The sequence below is a fragment of the Myotis daubentonii genome, chromosome 2 (genome assembly GCF_963259705.1).
Source record: "Myotis daubentonii chromosome 2, mMyoDau2.1, whole genome shotgun sequence".
Classification (NCBI taxonomy): domain Eukaryota; kingdom Metazoa; phylum Chordata; class Mammalia; order Chiroptera; family Vespertilionidae; genus Myotis; species Myotis daubentonii.
In genome coordinates this window covers 130813420-130833538 of record NC_081841.1, presented here as the reverse complement: position 1 = coordinate 130833538, position 20119 = coordinate 130813420, and the positions used below count along the sequence as shown (strand labels likewise).

The 20119-nt window shown below is 41.4% G+C and overlaps 1 protein-coding gene across 1 annotated transcript in view; it reads right to left on the bottom strand.

Moving 5' to 3' along the window:
- The window catches only part of DLEU7 (deleted in lymphocytic leukemia 7), a 30908-nt gene extending 11118 nt beyond the window's left edge, over window positions 1–19790 (bottom strand). The window contains exon 1 of the mRNA XM_059681071.1: window positions 19302–19790. Coding sequence (XP_059537054.1) covers window positions 19302–19760 — 459 coding nt within the window. The 5' untranslated portion in view covers window positions 19761–19790. The remainder of the gene's footprint in view (window positions 1–19301) is intronic.
- Between the last annotated feature and the right edge of the window lie 329 nt (window positions 19791–20119).

The following is a 20119-nucleotide window of genomic DNA, read 5'->3' as shown; positions in this document are numbered from 1 at the left end:
AGCCCTCAGCCCCTCACCCAGACTGGCCAGGCACCCCAGTGGGGACCCCCACCCTGAAGGGAGTGTGACCAGCTGCAAACAGCCATCATCTCATCATCCAGGCTAGCCAGGCACCCCAGTGGGGACCCCCACCCTGAAGGGGGTGTGACCAGCTGCAAACAGCCATCATCCCCTCATCCAGGCTGGCCAGGCACCCAAGCAGGACCCCCACCCTGATCCGGGACACCCTTCAGGGCAAACCAGCTGGCCCTCACCCGTGCACCAGGCCTCTATCCTATATAGTAAACGGGTAATATGGAAACTGACCCTAACAGCAGAAGGACTGGGAATGACTGATCACTATGACACACATTGACCACCAGGGGGCAGACGCTCAATGCAGAAGCTGCCCTCTGGTGGTCAGGGCGCTCTCACATGGGAGGAGCTCTGCTCAGCCACAAGCCAGGCTGATGGCTGCCAGTACAGCGGTGGTGGTGGGAGCCTCTCCTGCCTCCTCAGCAGCGCTAAGGATGTACGACTGCAGTTTAGGCCTGCTCCTTGCTGGCAAGTGGACATCCCCCGAGGGCTGCCGGGCCTGATTGCCATCTTAGGCCCAATCCCCTGGGGAGCGGGCCTAAGCCAGCAGGTGGTCATCCCCCAAGGGGTCCCAAACTGCAAGAGGGCACAGGCCGGGCTGAGGGACTCCCCCATCCCCCCTGTGTGCACAAATTTTTGTGCACCAGGCCTCTAGTTTGATTTATAAGGAAAAGAGATGGCCCTTGCAATTAGAATGAATAACATAAGCAAAGGGCTAAAGTCAAGTAGGGGCTAGGACTGGGAGGAGATCAGTCTGAAAATAACAGAGAATCAGGATATAAGCTAGTGTGAAAAGCTGCAAGTGCCCCAGTAAATTCCCTGGAGATTTCCAAGCATGAGAGCAACATGGCAAACCAGCATTTTAAGAACACTAGTCTGGCCCCATGAGCCTGAGCACCTACTGTAGGAGGCGCCAAGCTCCAAGTGAGGCACCTCTGTACCTTGTCTCACTCAAAGAAATGCGGCTTGGCGAGATTAAACGATGTACCTAAATCACACAGCAAGTGACAGAGCTGGCATTAATCTCCATTTCAAATTTAAATGTTCTGCAAAAACCTGCCTCAAATCAGAACCTGGGCCAGCTGCCCTGAGGACTCAGACAGCAGAACTCACTGTCCAGGACAGGAGACAGACGGGCAAACGGGAACGATGGAGTTGTGGATGCCACAGTGGGATGAACAGGGACACCATGGGAGCAAGCAGAGGAGGCACCAAACTAACTTTGGCGATGAAACACAAATGTTTACAAGTGAATTGTTGCATGTTTCTTTTTGGCCATAGTCACACTGTTTTTTAAGGTTAACACAGTGTTATGAGTGTTACAACACTTAGATTGGCCTGGGACACATCTAAACTGAATATTAGCCTGTTGGCCCATCCTCTTTCCTGCAACATAATTGAGAGCGGTTGGCCGTCTGGAAGATATTCAAGGCATGAAACCTTCTGCACCCCATGTAAAGCTGGAGCTCCCCCTTCCTCTGCTCTGTTCTCTCCTATCCAGTGTAAGGGAGGTCTCTTAGAAAAACTTTTCCGCATTCTGCATTGTGTTTATTTAGGATGCACACATATGGGACCCTTGAGCAACTTTTCATGCACCTGCAAAGTCCAAACAGGGAAGAAAAGTTAAACTTTTTTTTTTTTTTTTTTTAGCTTCTTACTGAAAATAAAACTGAAGGCTTGAAGGCAAAAAGAATCTGGCTGCAGAAGTCAGTTTCAAAGCTTATTTCCTGAAACCAATACCAATGGATAATAAATTCAAAACACAATATGACTTTATAGGTTCCAAAATGCAGACAGCTTTTCAACAATCCACCAGGACAGTTACTGTTGTTTTCCTATTATGTCACCTTCAAAATTACTTCTAGATCTACATGAACCATAAATCAGTTCATATTCCCTTAACCACTGGCTTTAAAATAAGTTGGTTCTTTTCAAAACAGTCACATCTTGAGCTATATTGTCTTACAATGGCTTCCACAAATCTATTTCTTCTCACTTTTTCCCCTCTCATTCTCCCTGAATTCCTAATGTCCTCTACAGAGAGTAGTAAAGAAAGAAAGAGCTTTTCCCCTGCTTTCTGTCGTGGGGCCTGGCTGTAATGAGCGTCAGTATGGCCAGCAGAACATTCTCCACTAAAGCCACCCAGTGCTAGGCACTACAAAGGAACACAAATCCTCTCCCCAAGCCCCTTACAACCCTCCAACAGGATGTGCACATAAAATGAGAACGTTCCTCTATGTAGAGAGATGTCATGAAAACCATACTATCAGGATCAGTATGCTTCAAATTGCCCCAACTTCACTCGGCTCATCAACATCTGGCTTTGAGCTACAAATTCACAGGGCCCAGATCAGTCACCAGTTACCTGAAACCCAGGTCAATCTCCAATAGATATGTAACTACACACTAATAAAACACCCAATGAAGAACCAAAGTATCTGCCATTCACCATAAAATGTCTCTCATCCACAGGAAATTAAAGATTTTTACTGGTGCTGTACCCAGTGTCAATGCCCCACAAGTAACTAAGGTTCCTTATGCATGTGCTTTGGGTACGTCATCATTTTCATTAGGAAAGTCTGTGAAAAGCACTTTGTGATGGATACAAGCACTTGATTCAGGTATGCTCACAAGGCAAACCCCAAACTGTAAAACAGAGCATGGCAGCATTTCCACCAAGATGTTAAACATAAGTAGTTTTGTTTTAGAGCCTTTCTGCAATATTCTTTGCAAAATTTTAATTTCAGAAAGTTTATATGTCCTGATTCTCATATCATTCACATAATAGGAATTACAAACTATAATTAAGCTACTTCTATAGCAGTCACTGGGCCTTTTTCTAAAACATAAGCACAATTTTGTCTCAAGTCAATAGCAACCTCCTGGCTTTGGCTATTAATCATATGACCATAAGCATTTTTTTCTTCAAGAGTATGTGGATAATTTTTGAAGACACAATTTTCAAATTTGCAGAAACTGGCTCCACTAATTAAAGAGCATTACAACAATAACTGTGCAACCAATGCCAATGGTTTCCTAACCACTGGCTTTGCTTTGTAGAATGAAAAAACAGTGAAGGCTACTAAATGTGATGGAATGATTGGTACCAAAATTAGCTAAATGAAATGGAGAACTCACAGGCAAGTTAAATCTGCAATGTCAGGAAAGTTCTTTTTCCTCTGAAAGTTGGCATCAGCCATAGTTTCCATGAAACTTGCTTCAGAACAGAAAGAACTCTTGGAAACTATAAATATTTTTAACTCTCAAAGGAAGACAGACAAAACTCAATCAGTGACCTCATAATTGGCTGTTTAATAGTCTCTATGTGAGTTGGTCATTTTGGGGAGTTTTTAAATCCTAGCCTTCCTTCTGGTGTCCCACACATTTCTGTACTCCCTTTAGGTTGCAGGTGCCTAAAGCATTCTTGCTAGATTACTAGTTTGACAATGTTTTCCTACATTTGCCTGGTACTTTTTGTCACTATGTAAAGCCACCCTCATGGAAGGAGGCACACAAATCACCCAGTGTTATGGACTGAATTTTGTCTCCCCACCTCCTCCTGCCTTGCCCCACCCCCCAGAAATGCATATATTGAACACCTAACCACCTTGTGACTATATTTTGAGATAGGGCCTTTAGAGAGGTAATTAAGGTTAAATTATGTCAGAGAGTGGGCCCCAGATCCAATAGGATTGGTGTCCTTTTAAGAAGAGGAAGAGTCCTAGCCGGTTTGGCTCAGTAGTTGGAGCATCTGTCCATGAACTGAAGGGTCTCAGGCTTGATTCTGGTCAAGGGCATGTGCCTCCATTGCAGGCTCAACTCCCAGGTCAGGTCAGGGCATGTGCAGGAAGCAACCAATCGATGTGTCTCTCTCACATCAATGTTTCTCTCTGTGATTTCCCCTCTGTTATACTCTGTCTAAAAATCAATGGAAAAAAAAATATCCTCAAGTGAGGATTAACCAAAGAGAGAGAGAAAGAGAGAAGAAGAAGGAGAAGAAGAAGAAGAAGAAGAAGAAGAAGAAGAAGAAGAAGAAGAAGAAGAAGAAGAAGAAGAAGAAGGAGGAGGAGAAGGAGAAGAAGAAGGAGACATTTGAGATCTCTCTCTTTCCACATGCACAGAGGAAAGGCCATGTGAGGACACAGTGAGAAAGTGGCCATCTACAAGCCAGGAAGAGAGCCTTCACCAGAAACCAAATTTACTACCACCTTGCTTGATCTTGGACTTCCTAGCCTCCAGAACAGTGAGAAAATAAATGTTGGAGGTTTAAGCAACGTAGTCTGTGGCATTTTGTTATGTCAGCCGGACCTAAGAGTCTATAATGTGACTGTTACATCCCAAGTGGTGTGTAGTGCAGGGCATGCATGACTGTGTTCTGTCGACTAAACACTCTCACATACTTTACTTTAATGTGATGTTTTTAATACCCGTTTAAGCTAGCACTGTGATTTTGGTAGAGTCACAAAAAAGTATGTCTGGCCTCAAACATGTTTGACACTCACTCAGTGGTTGAGTGTCAATCCATAACCAAGAGATCCCCAGTTCTATCCCCAGTCAGGGCACATGCCCAGGTTGTGAGTTCGATCCCTTGTAGGGGGCATGCAGGAGGCAGCTGATTGATGTCTCTCCCTGATTGATGTTTCTATCTCTCTATCCCTCTCCCTTCCTCTCTCTCTAAAATCAATAAAAATATGTTTGAATCATGGGCCATCACTTCTGAGAAGCAGGATCTTCAGCAAAGTCTTAATATTTCTCTGAGCCTCAGTTTCCTGCTATAAAAAAATTTGTCAAACTGGTCAACTCCATCTTCTCCACCAAATTTGACAAGACTCAGAACTAGTAAGCACTTTTTATCCACCACAAAGAAACTCATTTCATGTTTTTTCTTTGCATATGTTTGATAAACTCTAAATGTTCAAAAAGAATATAAATTATTGGTTTCTTTAAGAAAAGAGTAAAGACACCATCTTGAAGGAAAGAGCAGCTATGACTAAGAGCCCAGCCTCACCTCCATCCAGGGAGACCTCTTACACCACCCGGGACCCTACAGCCACACCGGCCAGGGACCAGCTGCCTCGGCTGCGAACTCAGGAACACGGAGACTCCAGCCTCCCTGGCCACGGGCTCCTAAAAAGTTTGTCCAGGGTGAGACAAAATGGTGGCCAAATAGGCAGATGGGTCCTGCACCTTCTCACGGAGCAGACAGAAGAAACAGCTGAATCGAATAACATCCACCCGGAATTGGTGAATTAAACACAACTGGTGAGACAACCTGTGGACGGAAAGGTCAGAGGTCGCCTGGAAAGAGGTGGGATTGGGGTTCTGGGCTGGAAGGAGAGACCCATGCAACCGGGACTAGAGTCTCAGAGGGAGACTGTGCTGCACCAAGTCCACGTCCCTTGGGGACAGTGTAGTGCTTGACTGTGGAAGGGGGTCCACAGGGCTGCTGGCAGCGGGGGACTCTAGATCTAAGCCCACAGCCATGGGAGGCTGCGCTCAGAAAGGCAGCCTGAAGTTCTGCATCGGCTGTGCAGTGGCGGGAGAGAGGGGGGACACCAGCAGCGTGTCTTTATATTTTCTGTCTTTATATTTTCCTTGCTTTTACTCACTAAACTCAGTGCATAGGATCTTTCAATTACAAACACCCACCAAGGCTGCGGTGCAGAGGAAGGTGGCTTTGTGGAAGCTGGGGAGCAAAATAGGGAGAGGTGATCGGGAGGCCAGCTCTGGGACAGTCCGATCCCTCCAATCCTGAACCAACATGAATCAACGTTTTTCTCCTGAAGACCAGACCCCTCCTAGCAGCGCAGTCGCACCCAGCCTTGAGATCAGCAGGGAAACAAGATTTCTGAATACCCTCAGGGAGCCCTCATGGCAGGTGTGGGGGCACCATTTGGTTCCAGAAACTAATACAGAAACACCGCCACCTAGAGGCCATGTCAGAAATAGACTCTTGTGTAAATACAACTGAAAGCAGACAGGAAAACAAAGTGGGCAGATTGATCCTGTCTGCCTGAAACCAAGGCTGCGGAGTCTGACACAGAGGAGCAGTCAATCGCTAGGAACTAAACACGGTGCTGACTACCTAAGAGGAAACTGAGACGTGGCAGACAGAACAGTAAAGAGGGGTCTTAAACCAGCCCCCATGGGACATTAAACCTCAGCTGAAGTGAATAAACTTCACTACTTCAGTTTTTAATTTTTTATCTTTTACTTAAGAAACTAAATTTTTTTCTCTTTACTTTATTTTTAGTATTTATTATTATTATTATTATTATTATTATTATTGTTATTGTTATTTTAAGCTTTCACTATTTTTTGGATTAGTGTTCTACATTCTATTTTTTTTATCATTATTCCACTCTATCTCATTTATTCCTTTATGCCAATCCTTTCTTCCTCATTTCTCTCTTTTTTCTTCCTGTTTCTCTTCTCCTGTCCCTGCTTTAGTTTGTTTCTCTCCTTTCTTTTTACTCCTTGTTAAAAATTGATCTTTATCTGCTGTATTGATGTGTTAATATTATAGTAGTCTCTGTTGGCTTACTCATATATCTAATTTCCTGTCCCCTGCTCCAAGTACATGCACCCTTCTCTTTTCTCTTTCTTCGCTAGCCAATTTTTCTTCTTGTTGTTGTTGTTTACTTGATTATTAGTTTGTTTTTTTGGTTTTTTGGTTTTTATTTTATGTTTTTGTTTACCCTCTCCTTGCTTGTTCTCTTCTTCTACTAATAGTTTAATTAGTTTCACTCACCAAACTCAGGCCTATCTGTTCTCTATTCTATTCTCCTTTTCCAAAAATAGATGAATAGATAGATAGATTAAAGAAAGGGGAATTTTTTTATTATTATATATATGTATATATATGAGTTTATATATATATATACTTTTTAATATATTTTTAATTATTATTTATTATTTTTTAATTGAGTATTTTGTTTTTTACTTTTCTTCTTGTACATTCATTCTCTTTCTACCTCCTCTATACTGAATCATGGCCATTCCCCCATTCATTCAATTCCTTTTCCTTACCTTCTGGAAATAAGTTCTGCCCCTTCAGATTGAGCTCCCCTCCTCTTTTCTTGGGGTGTTTGTTGTTTCATTTTTTTGGTTTAGTTGTTGGTTTTGTGGAGTTTTCTCCCCATATATGTATATTTTTCCCGTTATTTTTTTCTTTTGCTTTTCTCTCTTACCTTTTTTTCTTTTCTGAATATCATTTTTGCACTCTTTTCTCTCCCCTAATTCTCTTTTCTCTGGTGGTCACCTTTATTTGGGTTATCAGTGTCATGAATACATTCGTGTTTTGTTCCCTCTGTGTGGTGTCTTGTTGAGTTGTATTTTGTGCCTTTTGGTCAGTGTGGTAGATACTGAGCCACATAACCAGACACCCTGAGAGGAGCAAAAATGGGGAGACAAAGAAACAGCCCCCATATGAAAGAAAAGGAGGAAATCACCAGAAAAAGAAGTAAACAAAATGGAGGCAAGCAATTTGTCAGAGAAAGAATTCAGAGCAATTGTCATAAGGATGGAAGACAAAATCAACAACATGTGTAAGAATCAAGAGGAAATGAAGAAGAACCAAGTAGAAATGAAGAATGACATAGCTTCAATAAAGAACACAATAGAAAGCATCAACAGTAGACTAGAAGAAGCTGAGGACCAGAATCAATAAGCTAGAAGACAAGGTAGGAAAAAACACCCAAGCAGAGCAGCAATTGGAAAAAAAAAAACAAAACAAAACAAAAAAAAACTTGAAAAACAGAAGAGCCTAAGGGAGCTATGAGACAACACAAAACAAAACAACATCCACATAATAGGGGTACTAGAAGGATAGGAAACAGAGCAAGGAATAGAAAACCTGTTTGAAGAAATTATGACAGAAAACTTCCCTGATATTGGGAAGAAAACTCACACAAGTCCAAGAAGTTCACAGAGTCCCAAACAAGATAAACCCAAAAAGACCAATGCCAAGATACATCATAATTAAATAGGCAAACACCAATGACAAAGTAAGAATCTTAAAGGCTACCAAGGAGAAACAGAAAGTTACCTATAAGGGATCTCCCATTAGACTATCAACTGATTTCTCAACAGAAACACGTCATGCCAGAAGGTAATGAAATGAAATATTCAAAATGATGCAAAGCAAGGGACTAAATACAAGAATACTATACCCAGCAAAGCTATCATTCACAATTGAAGGTGAAATCAGGAGCTTCACAGACAAAATAGGGATAAGGGAGTTTATTACCACCAAGCCAGCAATGCAAGAAATGCTAAAAGGATTGCTATAAAAAGAATAAATAGGAAGGGAAGAAGGAATACAAGCATAAAGGAATATAAAAATGGCGACAAACAAGTACTTATCAATAATAACCTTAAGATCCAAGGAACAGCAGCCTCGTGATCACCACACCCTCTGTCTGAGGAACAGCAGCTGTGTGTGAAGCCTCCCCCCACCAGCCAGAGGAGCCACAACAGCTGTGAACAGCACCCACCAGAGGAGCTGCTACCAAATGAGGAGCAGCTGCTACCACAACCGCCTGAGGAGCAACCACAGCCCGAGGAGCCACTGCCACCCAAAGAGCAGCCACTGAACGACTCAACATCTAGATATGTCGGTGAGATCAAACATGGGTAGACAAAGAAACCCCCAAAGGAAAGAAAAGGAGGACTTGCCAGAAAAGCAGCTAAGTGAAACAGAGGCATGCAACATGACAAAAAAAAAAAAGAATTCAGATTAAGGGTCCTAGAGTGCATAAACCGGATGGAGGAAAAAATCAACAACTTATGCAAGAATCAAAAAGAAATGGATGAAAAAATCAATAACTTAGGTAAGAACCAAGAGGAAATGAAGAGTGATATAGCTGCAATAAAAAACACCATTGAAAGTTTCAACAGTAGACTAGGAGATGCAGAGGACCGAATTAGTGAATTAGAAGACAGGGAAGCAAAACACACCCAAACAGAACTGCAATTGGAGAAAAAAATTAAAAGACAGGAGGAGAAACTAAGGGAGCTATGGGACAACATGAAACAAAACAACATACGAATAATAGGGGTGCCAGAACAACAGAAAGAGGAACAAGGGTTAGAAAACCTATTGGAAGAAATAATATCAGAAAACTTCCCTGAGGTGGGGAAGAAAAAAGTCACACAATCACAGAGAGTCCCAAACAAGGTGAACCTGAAAAGACCCACACCAAGACACATCATAATTACCATAGCAAATGTTCAGGACAAAGAGAGAATCTTAAAGGCTGCAAGAGAGAGATGGAAAGTTACATACAAGGGATCTCCCATTAGATTATCAAATGATTTCTCAACAGAAACACATCAGGCCAGAAAAGAATGGACTGAAATTTAAAAAGTGATGCAAAGCAAAGGACTGAATCCAAGAATACTCTATCCAGCAAAGCTATCATTCAAAATTGAAGGGGAAATAAGAAGCTTCACAGACAAAAAAAAGGCTAAGGGAGTTTATCACCACCAAGCCAGCAATGCAAGAAATGCTAAAGGGACTGGTGTAAAAAGAAGAAATAAAAAACTTAGAAAGAAAACAGGCACAAAAAATAGAATGGCTACAAACAAGTACCTTTCAATAATAATTTTAAACGTAAATGGACTAAGTGCACCAATCAAAAGACATCAAGTGGCTGAATAGATAAAAAAAAAAAAAACAAAAAAACATGACCCACCTGGAGCCATAACCGGCTTGGCTCAGTGGATAGAGCGTCAGCCGGTCAAGGGGATGTACCTTGGTTGCGGGCACATCCCCAGTAGGGGGTGTGCAGGAGGCAGCTGATCGATGTTTCTCTCTCATAGATGTTTCTAACTCTCTATCCCTCTCTTTTCCTCTCTGTAAAAAATAAATAAAATATGTTAAAAATAATCATCCTGGAAACTAATGACAATGAAAACACAACAATCCAAAACCTATGGGACACAATGAAAGCAATCCTGAGAGGGAAGTTTATAGCTCTACAGACCAATCTCAAAAAAACAAGAAAAAATGTTAGTAAATCATCTAACTCTACATCTCAAAGAACTACAGAGAGAGCAACAAGAAAAGCCCAGAGTGAGCAGAAGGAAGGAGATAATAAAGATTAGAGCAGAAATAAATGACATAGAGACCAAAAAAACAATACAGAAAATCAATGAAACAAAGAGCTGGTTCTTTGAAAGGATAAACAAGATTGATGAACCTCTAGCCAGGCTCACCAAGAAGCAGAGAGAGGACCCAAATAAACAAAATCAGAAATGATAGAGGCAAAATATCAACAGACCCCACAGAAATACAAATGATTGTTAAAAAATACTATGGACAGCTCTACTCAAACAAACTAGACAACCTGGAGGGAATGGACATATTCCTAGAAAAATACAACATTCCAAAACTCAATCAGAAGGAATCTAAAAACCTCAATAGGCCAATAACTATGGAAGAAATTGAAGCAGTCATCAAAAGCTTCCAGCAAACAAAAGCCCAGGACCAGACGGCTTCACAGGGGAGTTTTACCAAACATTCAAGGAAGAACTAAAACCTATCCTCCTCTGACTACTACAAAAAAGTCAAGAGGAAGAAACACTTCCAAGCTCATTCTATGAAGCCAGCATCAGCCTAATACCAAAATCAGGTAAAGACAACACAATAAAAGAGAATTACAGGCCAATATCCGTAATGAACATAGATGCCAAAATCCTCAACAAAATCTTAGCAAATCGGATCCAGCAGTACATCAGGAAGATCATACACCATGACCAAGTAGAATTAATCCCCAGGATGCAAGGATGGTACAATAACCGCAAATCAATAAACGTGATACATCAAATAAAAAATTGAAAGAAAAAAACCACATAGTCATATCAATTGATGCAAAAAAAGCATTTGGCAAAGTCCAACACCCATTTTTGATAAAAACTCTCAGCAAGGTGGGAATAGAAGGATCATACCTCAACATAATAAAAGCCATATGTGACAGGCCCACAGCCAACATCATACTCAACTGACAAAAACTAACACCATTTCCCCTAAGAACAGGAACAAGACAGGGATGCCCCCTCTCACCACTCCTGTTCAACATAGTACTGGAAGTATTAGCCATTGCAATTAGACAAGAAGAAGAAATAAAAGGCATCCAAATTGGAAAAGAAGTAAAACTGTCCTTATTTGCAGATGACATGATATTAGACATAAAATATCCTAAAGATTCCATCAAAAAACTATTAGACTTAATACATGAATTTGGCAATGTAGCAGGATACAAAATTAACCACAAAAAAAATCTATGGCATTTCTATATACCAATAGTGAACTTACAGAATGAGAGACTAAAAAAACAATCCCATTTACCATCGCACCAAAAAAATTAAGCTACCTAGGAATAAACTTAACTAAAGAGGTAAAAGACCTCTACTCAGAAAACTACAGGACATTGAAAAAAGAAATAGAGGAAGATATAAACAGATGGAAAAACATACCATGTTCTTGGATTGGTAGAATCAACATCATTAAAATGTCCACACTACCCAAAGCAACCTATAAATTCAACGCACTTCCCATTAAAATACCAACGACATATTTCACAGACTTAGAACGAACTCTCCAAAAATTCATGTGGAATTAAAAAAGATCCCGAATAGCAGCAGCAATCCTGAGAAAGAACAAAGTAGGTGGAATCTCAATACCAGATATCAAGCTGTATTACAAAGCCACTGTTCTCAAAACTGCCCGGTACTGGCACAAGAACAGACATATAGATCAATGAAATAGAATAGCCCAGAAATCGACACGAACCAATATGCTCAATTAATATTTGACAAAGGAGGCAAGAACATACAATGGAGTCAAGATAGTCTCTTCAATTAATGGTGTTGGGAAAATTGGACAGATATATGCAAAAAAACCTGAAAGTAGACCACCAATTTACACCATACACAAAAATAAACTCAAAATGGATAAAGGACTTAAATGTGTGACGGGAAACCATAAAAATACTAGAAGAATCCAAAGGCAACAAAATCTCAGACATATGCTGAAGCAATTTCTTCACTGATACAGCTCCTATGGCATTGGAAACTAAAGAGAAAATAAACAAATGGGACTACATCAAAATAAAAAGCTTTTGCACAGCAAAAGAAACCATCAACAAAACAACAAGAAAGCCCACTGCATGGGAGAACATATTTGCCAATGTTATCACCAATAAGGATTTAATCTCCAACATTTACAGGGAACTCATACAACTTAACAAAAAGAAGATAAACAATCCAATAAAAAAAAATGGGCAAAGGACCTAAATAGACACTTTTCAAAAGAGGACATTCAGAAATCCAAGAGACATATGAAAACATGCTCAAAGTCACTAATCATCCGAGAAATGCAAATCAAAACAACAATGAGGTACCATCTCACACCTGTCAGAATGGCTATCATCAACAAATCAACAAATGACAAGTGCTGGAGAGGATGTGGAAAAAAAGGAACACTTGTGCACTGCTGGTGGGAATGCAGACTGGTGCAGCCACTATGGAAGACAGTATGGAGTTTCCTCAAAAAACTAAAAATGGAACTCCCATTTGACCCCGTGATCCCACTTCTAGGAATATATCCCAAGAAAACAGAAACACCAATCAGAAAGGATATATGCACCCCTATGTTCATAGCAGCACAATTCACCATAGCTAGGATCTGGAAACAGCCTAATTGCCCATCAGCAGATGAATGGATTAGAAAACTGTGGTACATCTACATGATGGAATACTATGCTGCTGTAAAAAAGAAGGAATTCTTACCATTTGCAACAGCATGGATGGAACTGGAGAGCATTATGCTAAGTGAAATAAGCCATTCAATGAAGGAAAAATACCACATGTTCTCACTCATTTATGGATAATAAAGACCATTATAAACTGAGGAACAAAAATAGATACAGAGGCAGAGCAGCCTCGAACAGGCTGTCAAACTACAGCAGGAAGGCTGAGGAGGGTTAGGGGTAGGAGAGGGGAGGGGTAAGAGATCAACCGAAGGACTTATATGCATGCATATAAGCATAACCAATGGACATAAGACACTGGGGGGTAGGGGAGGCCAGGAGATTGTTAAGGGCAGAGAAAAAAGGAGACATATGTAATACTCTTTGTAATACTTTTAGCAATAAAACAATTTAAAAAATAATAATAACCTTAAATGTAAATGGACTAAATGCTCCCATTAAAAGCCATTGGGTAGCTGAATGGATAAGAAAACATATATCTGCTGTCTACAAGAGACCCACCTCAGAACAAAGGATTCAAACACAGAATGATAGTGAAGGGATGGGAAAAAATGTTCTCGGTGAATAGAAATGAAAAAAAGGCTGGGGTAGTAGCTCTTATATCTGACAAGTTAGAACTCAAAGTGAAGGCCATAACAAGAGATAAGGAAGGCCACTTCATAATACTAAAGGGAGCAATTCTACAAGAGGATATAACTCTGGTAAACATATATGCAGCCAGTACAAGAGCACCCAAATACATAAAAAATCTTCTGGAAGATATCAAGGGAGAGATAGACAGCAATACAGTCATAGTAGGGGACTTTAATATCCCATTGACACCACTGGGTAAATCCTCTAAACAAAAATCAGCAAAGAAACATCAATTCTAAATGAATCACTAGATCAGATGGAATAAATTGACATTTTCAGAATATTTCACACCAAAGATATAGAATATACATTCTTCTCAAGTACACATGGGACATTTTCAAAGATAGACCACATATTGGGACACAGGCAAATCTCTTCAAATTTAAGCAGATAGAAATCATATCAAGCATCTTCTCAGATCACAATGGCATAAACTTAGAAATGAACTATAATAAAAACAATGAAAAAAATCAAACAGAGGCTATATAACATGCTATTAAACAACTATTGGGTTACCAAAGAAGAAATAAAAAACATCCCAGTAACAAATGACAATGAAAGCACAACAATCCAAAACCTATGGAACATGGTGAAAGCAGTCTTGAGAGGGAAGTTCATAGCTCTACAGGCCTACCTCAAAAAACAAGAAAAAATGGTAATAAATTATCTAATTCTACAATTCAAAGAATTAGAAAGAGAGCAACAAGAAAAGCCCACAGTGAGCAGAAGGAAGGAGATAATAAAGATTAGAGCAGAAATAAATGACATAGAGACCAAAAAAAGAATACAAAAGATCAAGGAAACCAAGAGCTGGTTCTTTGGAAGGATAAAAAAAATTGATGAACCTCTAGCCAGGCTCACCAAAAAGCAAAGAGAGAGGACCCAAATAAACAAAATCAGAAATGAAAGAGGTGAAGTGACAACAAATCCCATAGAAATACAAAGGATTATTTTTTTAAAAAGTACTATGAACAACTCTATTCCAACAAACTGGATAACCTACATGAAATAGACATATTCCTAGAAAAATACAAGTTTCCAAAACTCAATCAGGAAGAATAAAAAAACCTGAATAGGCCAAAAACTACCAAAGAAATTGAAGCAGTAATCAAAAATCTTCCAGCAAACAGAAGCCCTGGTCTGGACAGCTTTACAGGGAGTTCTACCAAGAATTCAAAGAAGAACTAAAACCTCTCCTCCTCTGACTATTCCAAAAAATTCAAGAGGAAGGAACACTTCCAAGCTCTTTCTATGAAGCCAGCATTTCCCTAATTCCAAAACCAGATAAAGACGCCACAAAGAAAGAGAACTATAGGCCAGTATCCTTAATGAACATAGATGCTAAAATCTTCAACAAAATCCTAGCAAATCGGATTCAGCATTACATTAGAAAGATCATACACCATGACCAAGTGGGATTTATTCTGAGGATGCAAGGATGGTACAATATCCGCAAATCAATAAATGTGATTCATCACATAAACAAATCAAGAGATAAAAATCACATAATCATATCAATTGATGCAGAACAGGCATTTGATAAAATTCTACACCCTTTCTTGTTAAAAACTCTCAGCAAAGTGGGAATAGAGGGATCATACCTCAACATAATAAAAGCTTGATATAGCAAACCTATAGCCAACATCATACTCAATGGGCAAAAACTAAATCCATTCCCCCTAAGAACAGGAACAAGACAAGGATGCCCACTTTCACTACTCCTGTTCAATATAGTATTGAAAGTGCTAGCCATAGCGATCAGATAAGAAGAATAAATAAAAGGCATCCAAATTGGAAAAGAAGAAGTAAAACTGTCATTATTTGCAGATGACATAATACTGTACATAGAAAACCCCAAAGACTCCATAAAAAAACTAGTAGACTTAATAAATGAATTCAGCAATGTAGCAGGATACAAAATCAACACCCAGAAATCTATGGTTTTTTTATACACCAACAATGAGCTCACAGAAAAGAAACTAAAGAAACAATCCCATTTACCATTGCACCAAAAACATTAAGATACCTAGGAATAAACTTAACTAAGGAGGTAAAAGACCTGTACTCAGAAAACTATAGGACATTGAGACAAGAGATAGAGGAACACATAAACAAATGGAAGAACATACCATGTTCATGGATTGGTAGAATCAACATCATTAAAATGTCCATACTACCCAAAACAATTTATACATCCAATGCAATCCCCATTAAAATACCAACGGCATATTTCACAGACTAGAACAAACTCTCCAAAAATTCATCTGGAAAAAAAAAAGATCCCTAATAGCCACACAATCCTGAGAAAGAGGACCAAAGTTGGATGGATCACAATACCAGATATCAAGCTATATTACAAAGCCACAGTTCTCAAAACTTCCTGGTACTGGCACAAGAACAGACATATAGACCAGTGGAACAGAACAGAGAACCCAGAAATAGACCCAAGCCATTATGCTCAACTAATATTTGATAAAGGAGGCAAGAGGATACAATGGAGTCAAGACAGTCTCTTCAATAAATGGTACTGAGAAAATTGGTCAGATACATGCAAAAAAATGAAACTAGATCAACAACTTATTCCATACACAAAAACAAAGTCAAAATGGCTAAAGGACTTAAATGTAAGATGGGAAACCATAAAAATCTTAGAAGACTCCATAGGTAGCAAAATATCAGACATATGTCATAGCAATATCTTTACCGATACAGCTCCTAGGGCAATGAAAACTAAGGAGAAAATAAACAAATGGGACTACATCAAAATAAAATGCTTCTGCACAGCAAAAGCAACCATCCACAAAACAACAAGAAAGCCCACTGCATGGGAGAACATATTTGCCAATGTTATCTCTGATAAGGGTTTAATCTCCAAGATTTACAGGGAACTCATACAACTTCACAAAAAGAAGATAAACAACCCAATAAAAAAATGGGCAAAGGACCTAAATAGACACTTTTTCAAAGAGGACATGAGACATATGAAAACATGCTCAAAGTCACTAATCATCTGAGTGATGCAAATCAAAACAGCAATGAGGTACCATCTCACACCTGTCAGAATGGCTATCATAAACAAATCAACAAAGGAAAAGTACTGGCAAGGATGTGGAGAAAAGGGAACTCTAGTGCACTGCTGGTGGGAATGCAGACTGGTGCAGCCACTCTGTAAAACAGTATGAAGTTTCCTCAAAAAGTTAAAAATGGAACTTCCATTTGACCCAGTAATCCCACTTCTAGGAATATATCTCAAGAAAACAGAAACACCAATCAGAAAGGATATATGCACCCCTATGTTCATAACAGCACAATTTACAATAGCTAAGATTTGGAAGCAGCCTTATGTGCCCATCAGCAGATAAGTGGATTAGAAAACTGTGGTACATCTACACAATGGAACACTACGCTGCTGTAAAAAAGAAGGAACTTTTACCATTTGCAACAGCATGGATGGAACTGGAGAGCATAATGCTAAGCGAAATAAGCCAGTCAGAGAAAGATAAATACCACATGATCTCACTCATTTGTGTGATATAATGATCAACATAAACTGATGAACAAAAAGAGACAAGGTAGCACTGAACAGACAGTCCACCCTCAGAGAGAAGGCAGGGGAGGAGGGGTGGTTAGAAATCAACCAAAGGACTTGTATGCATGCATATTAGCATAACCAATGGACACAGACACTGGGGAGGTGGGGGCTTGCCCTGGGGGTTGGGAGTAGCAGCAGGGGCGGGGGGGGGTCAATTGGGGGAAAGGGAGACATATGTAATACTTTAAACAATAAAAAAAAGAGTAAAGTACTGCAAAGTACCCATTGTTATTATGGAGAGGGTTTCTCTGCCTTCATGCCATTTTTTGCCTTCTGCCATAGTGAACTAATTTTAATTCCCCCAAACTCATGCCCTTGCATTGCTTCTGGATCTTAGATCATACAGCTCCCTTAAAATATGTTTTCCCTTTAATGCCTGGGGAGCAAACATTCACTTTTTTAAAAGGTTACCTCCTACAAGAAACCTGCCAGGATCACCTTAGGTAAAACTGATCACTCGGTCTCTCCTTTTGCCAGCCTCTATGTCTTGTATATGCTCCTAATATCATACAATGCTTCCTATTTCATCAATTCTAGGATGTACATTTTTTTCCATTTCAAAAAAATCTCTGAAATGAGGCTATCTTACAATCAAAGGTCTGTCATAATATAATTGGCAGGATTTTTTTTTTATTTCTTGGAAGTACATAAAAAGATGCATCTTAACTCAAGAGCATTGGTGAAATGCAGCTTCATTTTTTAATTTTCTAAGGTGAATGGAGCAGTGCTTCGCATCTGGAGGCATCCCAGCTTTCCCTCTCATGCACACACATTTGGCAATATTTGGTTTTATCAACTCAAGGTGGGGGGGGGAGGGAGTAGGGCGCCAGGGAGGTATGCCGCTGGCATCTACTGGATAGAGGCACAGGACAAACCCCCACAACATTGTCCAGCACAAAATGTCAATAAAGCAGAGGCTGAGAAACCCTAAGGTAGAGTAATAATGCTTATTTGGATGTATGATATGCTTTATTATGTTTGGTTTTTAAATCAGTCTTTTATAGTGGGTATGCAATCTAATATGTAGCTATTTTTTTTTCCCAAACCTTGGCTTGTAAAGCGCAAATAGCAATTCTTGAGAAGTTCTCTAAGCTTTCTTCATCATTCCTTCCCAGTTCCTTCTGCTAGACTCCCAAGGGAAATGAATGATGCAATACTCCAAGTCAAAACTGGAAAGCCACAAGGCCTCCAAGAGATTGTGACCTTAAACCACCGGTTAGGTTAATTAATGTCAAGACCAACACTGTAACCCAGACCCCCAGATTTCCAGGATCCTTCTCCGCCTGGGAGGCAGCTGCTCTGTTTCCTGACAGTTGGGTATCTTAAGAAGAAAATTCACTCCACAAACAAGAGGTGCGTGACTTGGTAGGAGGTTAGCATTAGAATTCGTGCTTTGCCCTAGCCAGTTTGGCTCAGTGGATAGAGTGTTGGCCTGCGGATGGAAGGGTCCCAGGTTTGATTCTGGTCAAGGGCACATGTCTGGGTTGCAGGCTTGGTCCAACGTGCAGGAGGCAGCCAATCAATGATTCCCGCTCATCATTGATGTTTCTATCTCTCTCTTCCTCTCCATTCCTCTGAAATCAATAAAAATAAACTTTAAAAAAAATAAAGTATATGATAAAAAAGACCTATAGAATTCACGCTTCAACACTAGGGATCCACGCCACTCTTATCTCACTTTATGAGAATTTAGACTCTCTAAGGTCCCCGAGCTCTGTGGGAAACTCCATGCATGCAAAAATAACTGTGATTCATAACTTTCAAAGGACTTTAAATTAATGTAGGTGATTTTGTCATACAGAAGGCAGTGGGGACTTAATACGTGTATTTACGGCCCTGGAAGAAGGGTTATTAAGTTGGAAGGGGGAGTGGGGAAGCTGTCCTCCATGCCTGTGGAAAGGGCCTTCAGCTGGAGCAGGAAGCTGATTTACTATGTAAGAGAGGAAGGAGTTCCAGAGGCCTTTGGCAAGGCCTCTCCGCTTCTCTGCTCCATACTTAGGCGGCCCCAGTGGGCACCTCCGCACCCACCCCTCACTCCCCACTCTGAGTTCCCTGCCATAAGTGCGGAGTCCTCCTCCTATCCCCACCCCTTCACTCTCCGGGGAGCAGGGGAGCAGTGAGCAGCTCAGCTTGGGATCCTGTGACCCCACCCAGCCTCCATCTGGGCCCTGCAGCCATGCCAGCAGGGGGATCCGGCTCCTGAGGGGGGTGCTGGAGGCCAGACTCACCTTCAGGTGGATGGGGAAGGATCGCTCCTGCAGCAGGGGACTCAGCAACGTCTGCTCCACACTGACCAGCTCTGAGGTCGAGTCCACCACGCGGGCCAGTGCACTGCGCACTGCCATCCGCGCCAGGGTGCATGGCCCGCGGCCCTGGGGGCAGGGCAGCAGCTCTGCTCCCCCCTTGGCACCTGGCACTACTCCTACCTCGGAGGAGCTCGCCTGCCCCCAGGCTCCCCATTCCTCAATCCCTGGCCTCTGCTGCCCTCCTCCCGCCCCAGCCCCGCCCGGGGCCCGCCGCGGGCTTGAGCGATGCGCTGGGGCAGCAGACACTTGGTCCAGGTCGCGCGAATTTCTATGGGCGCCCGGACCGTCCCCCCAGCCCCACTCCTGCTGCAGGAGCTGCAAGGTCTGCAAAGCCAACATTTGGTGGCTGATGGAGGCCACTAAGGGCGCAGGGCTGGCCATCGTCTCCTTGGCTGGCTCTGTGCGCTCCGCAGGCAGGTGGGGCAGCGAGTGAGGGAGGAGGTGGGTGTTTGAGGTCGGCTGGGTCACATTTCCTAACCCGCGGCTCCCAGGCTTCCAGGCCTCTGGACTTGTGGCGCTGGCCCCGCCCCTGGCCCGCGGTCAGTGATCCGCGCTGACCAGTGCATTTGCTTAAAGTCCAAATCGCCTTGTTCAGATCCAGGCTGCTGGAAGCGCTGCTGCACGGGCACTTGAAAATCAGCCAGATGCTGAGCTCTAATTCATCCTCCTCTCTGGGGTCCTGCTGAGAAAACATGCCGCTATGTGCATACATATCTGCAGCATTACCCCACCCCCATCTC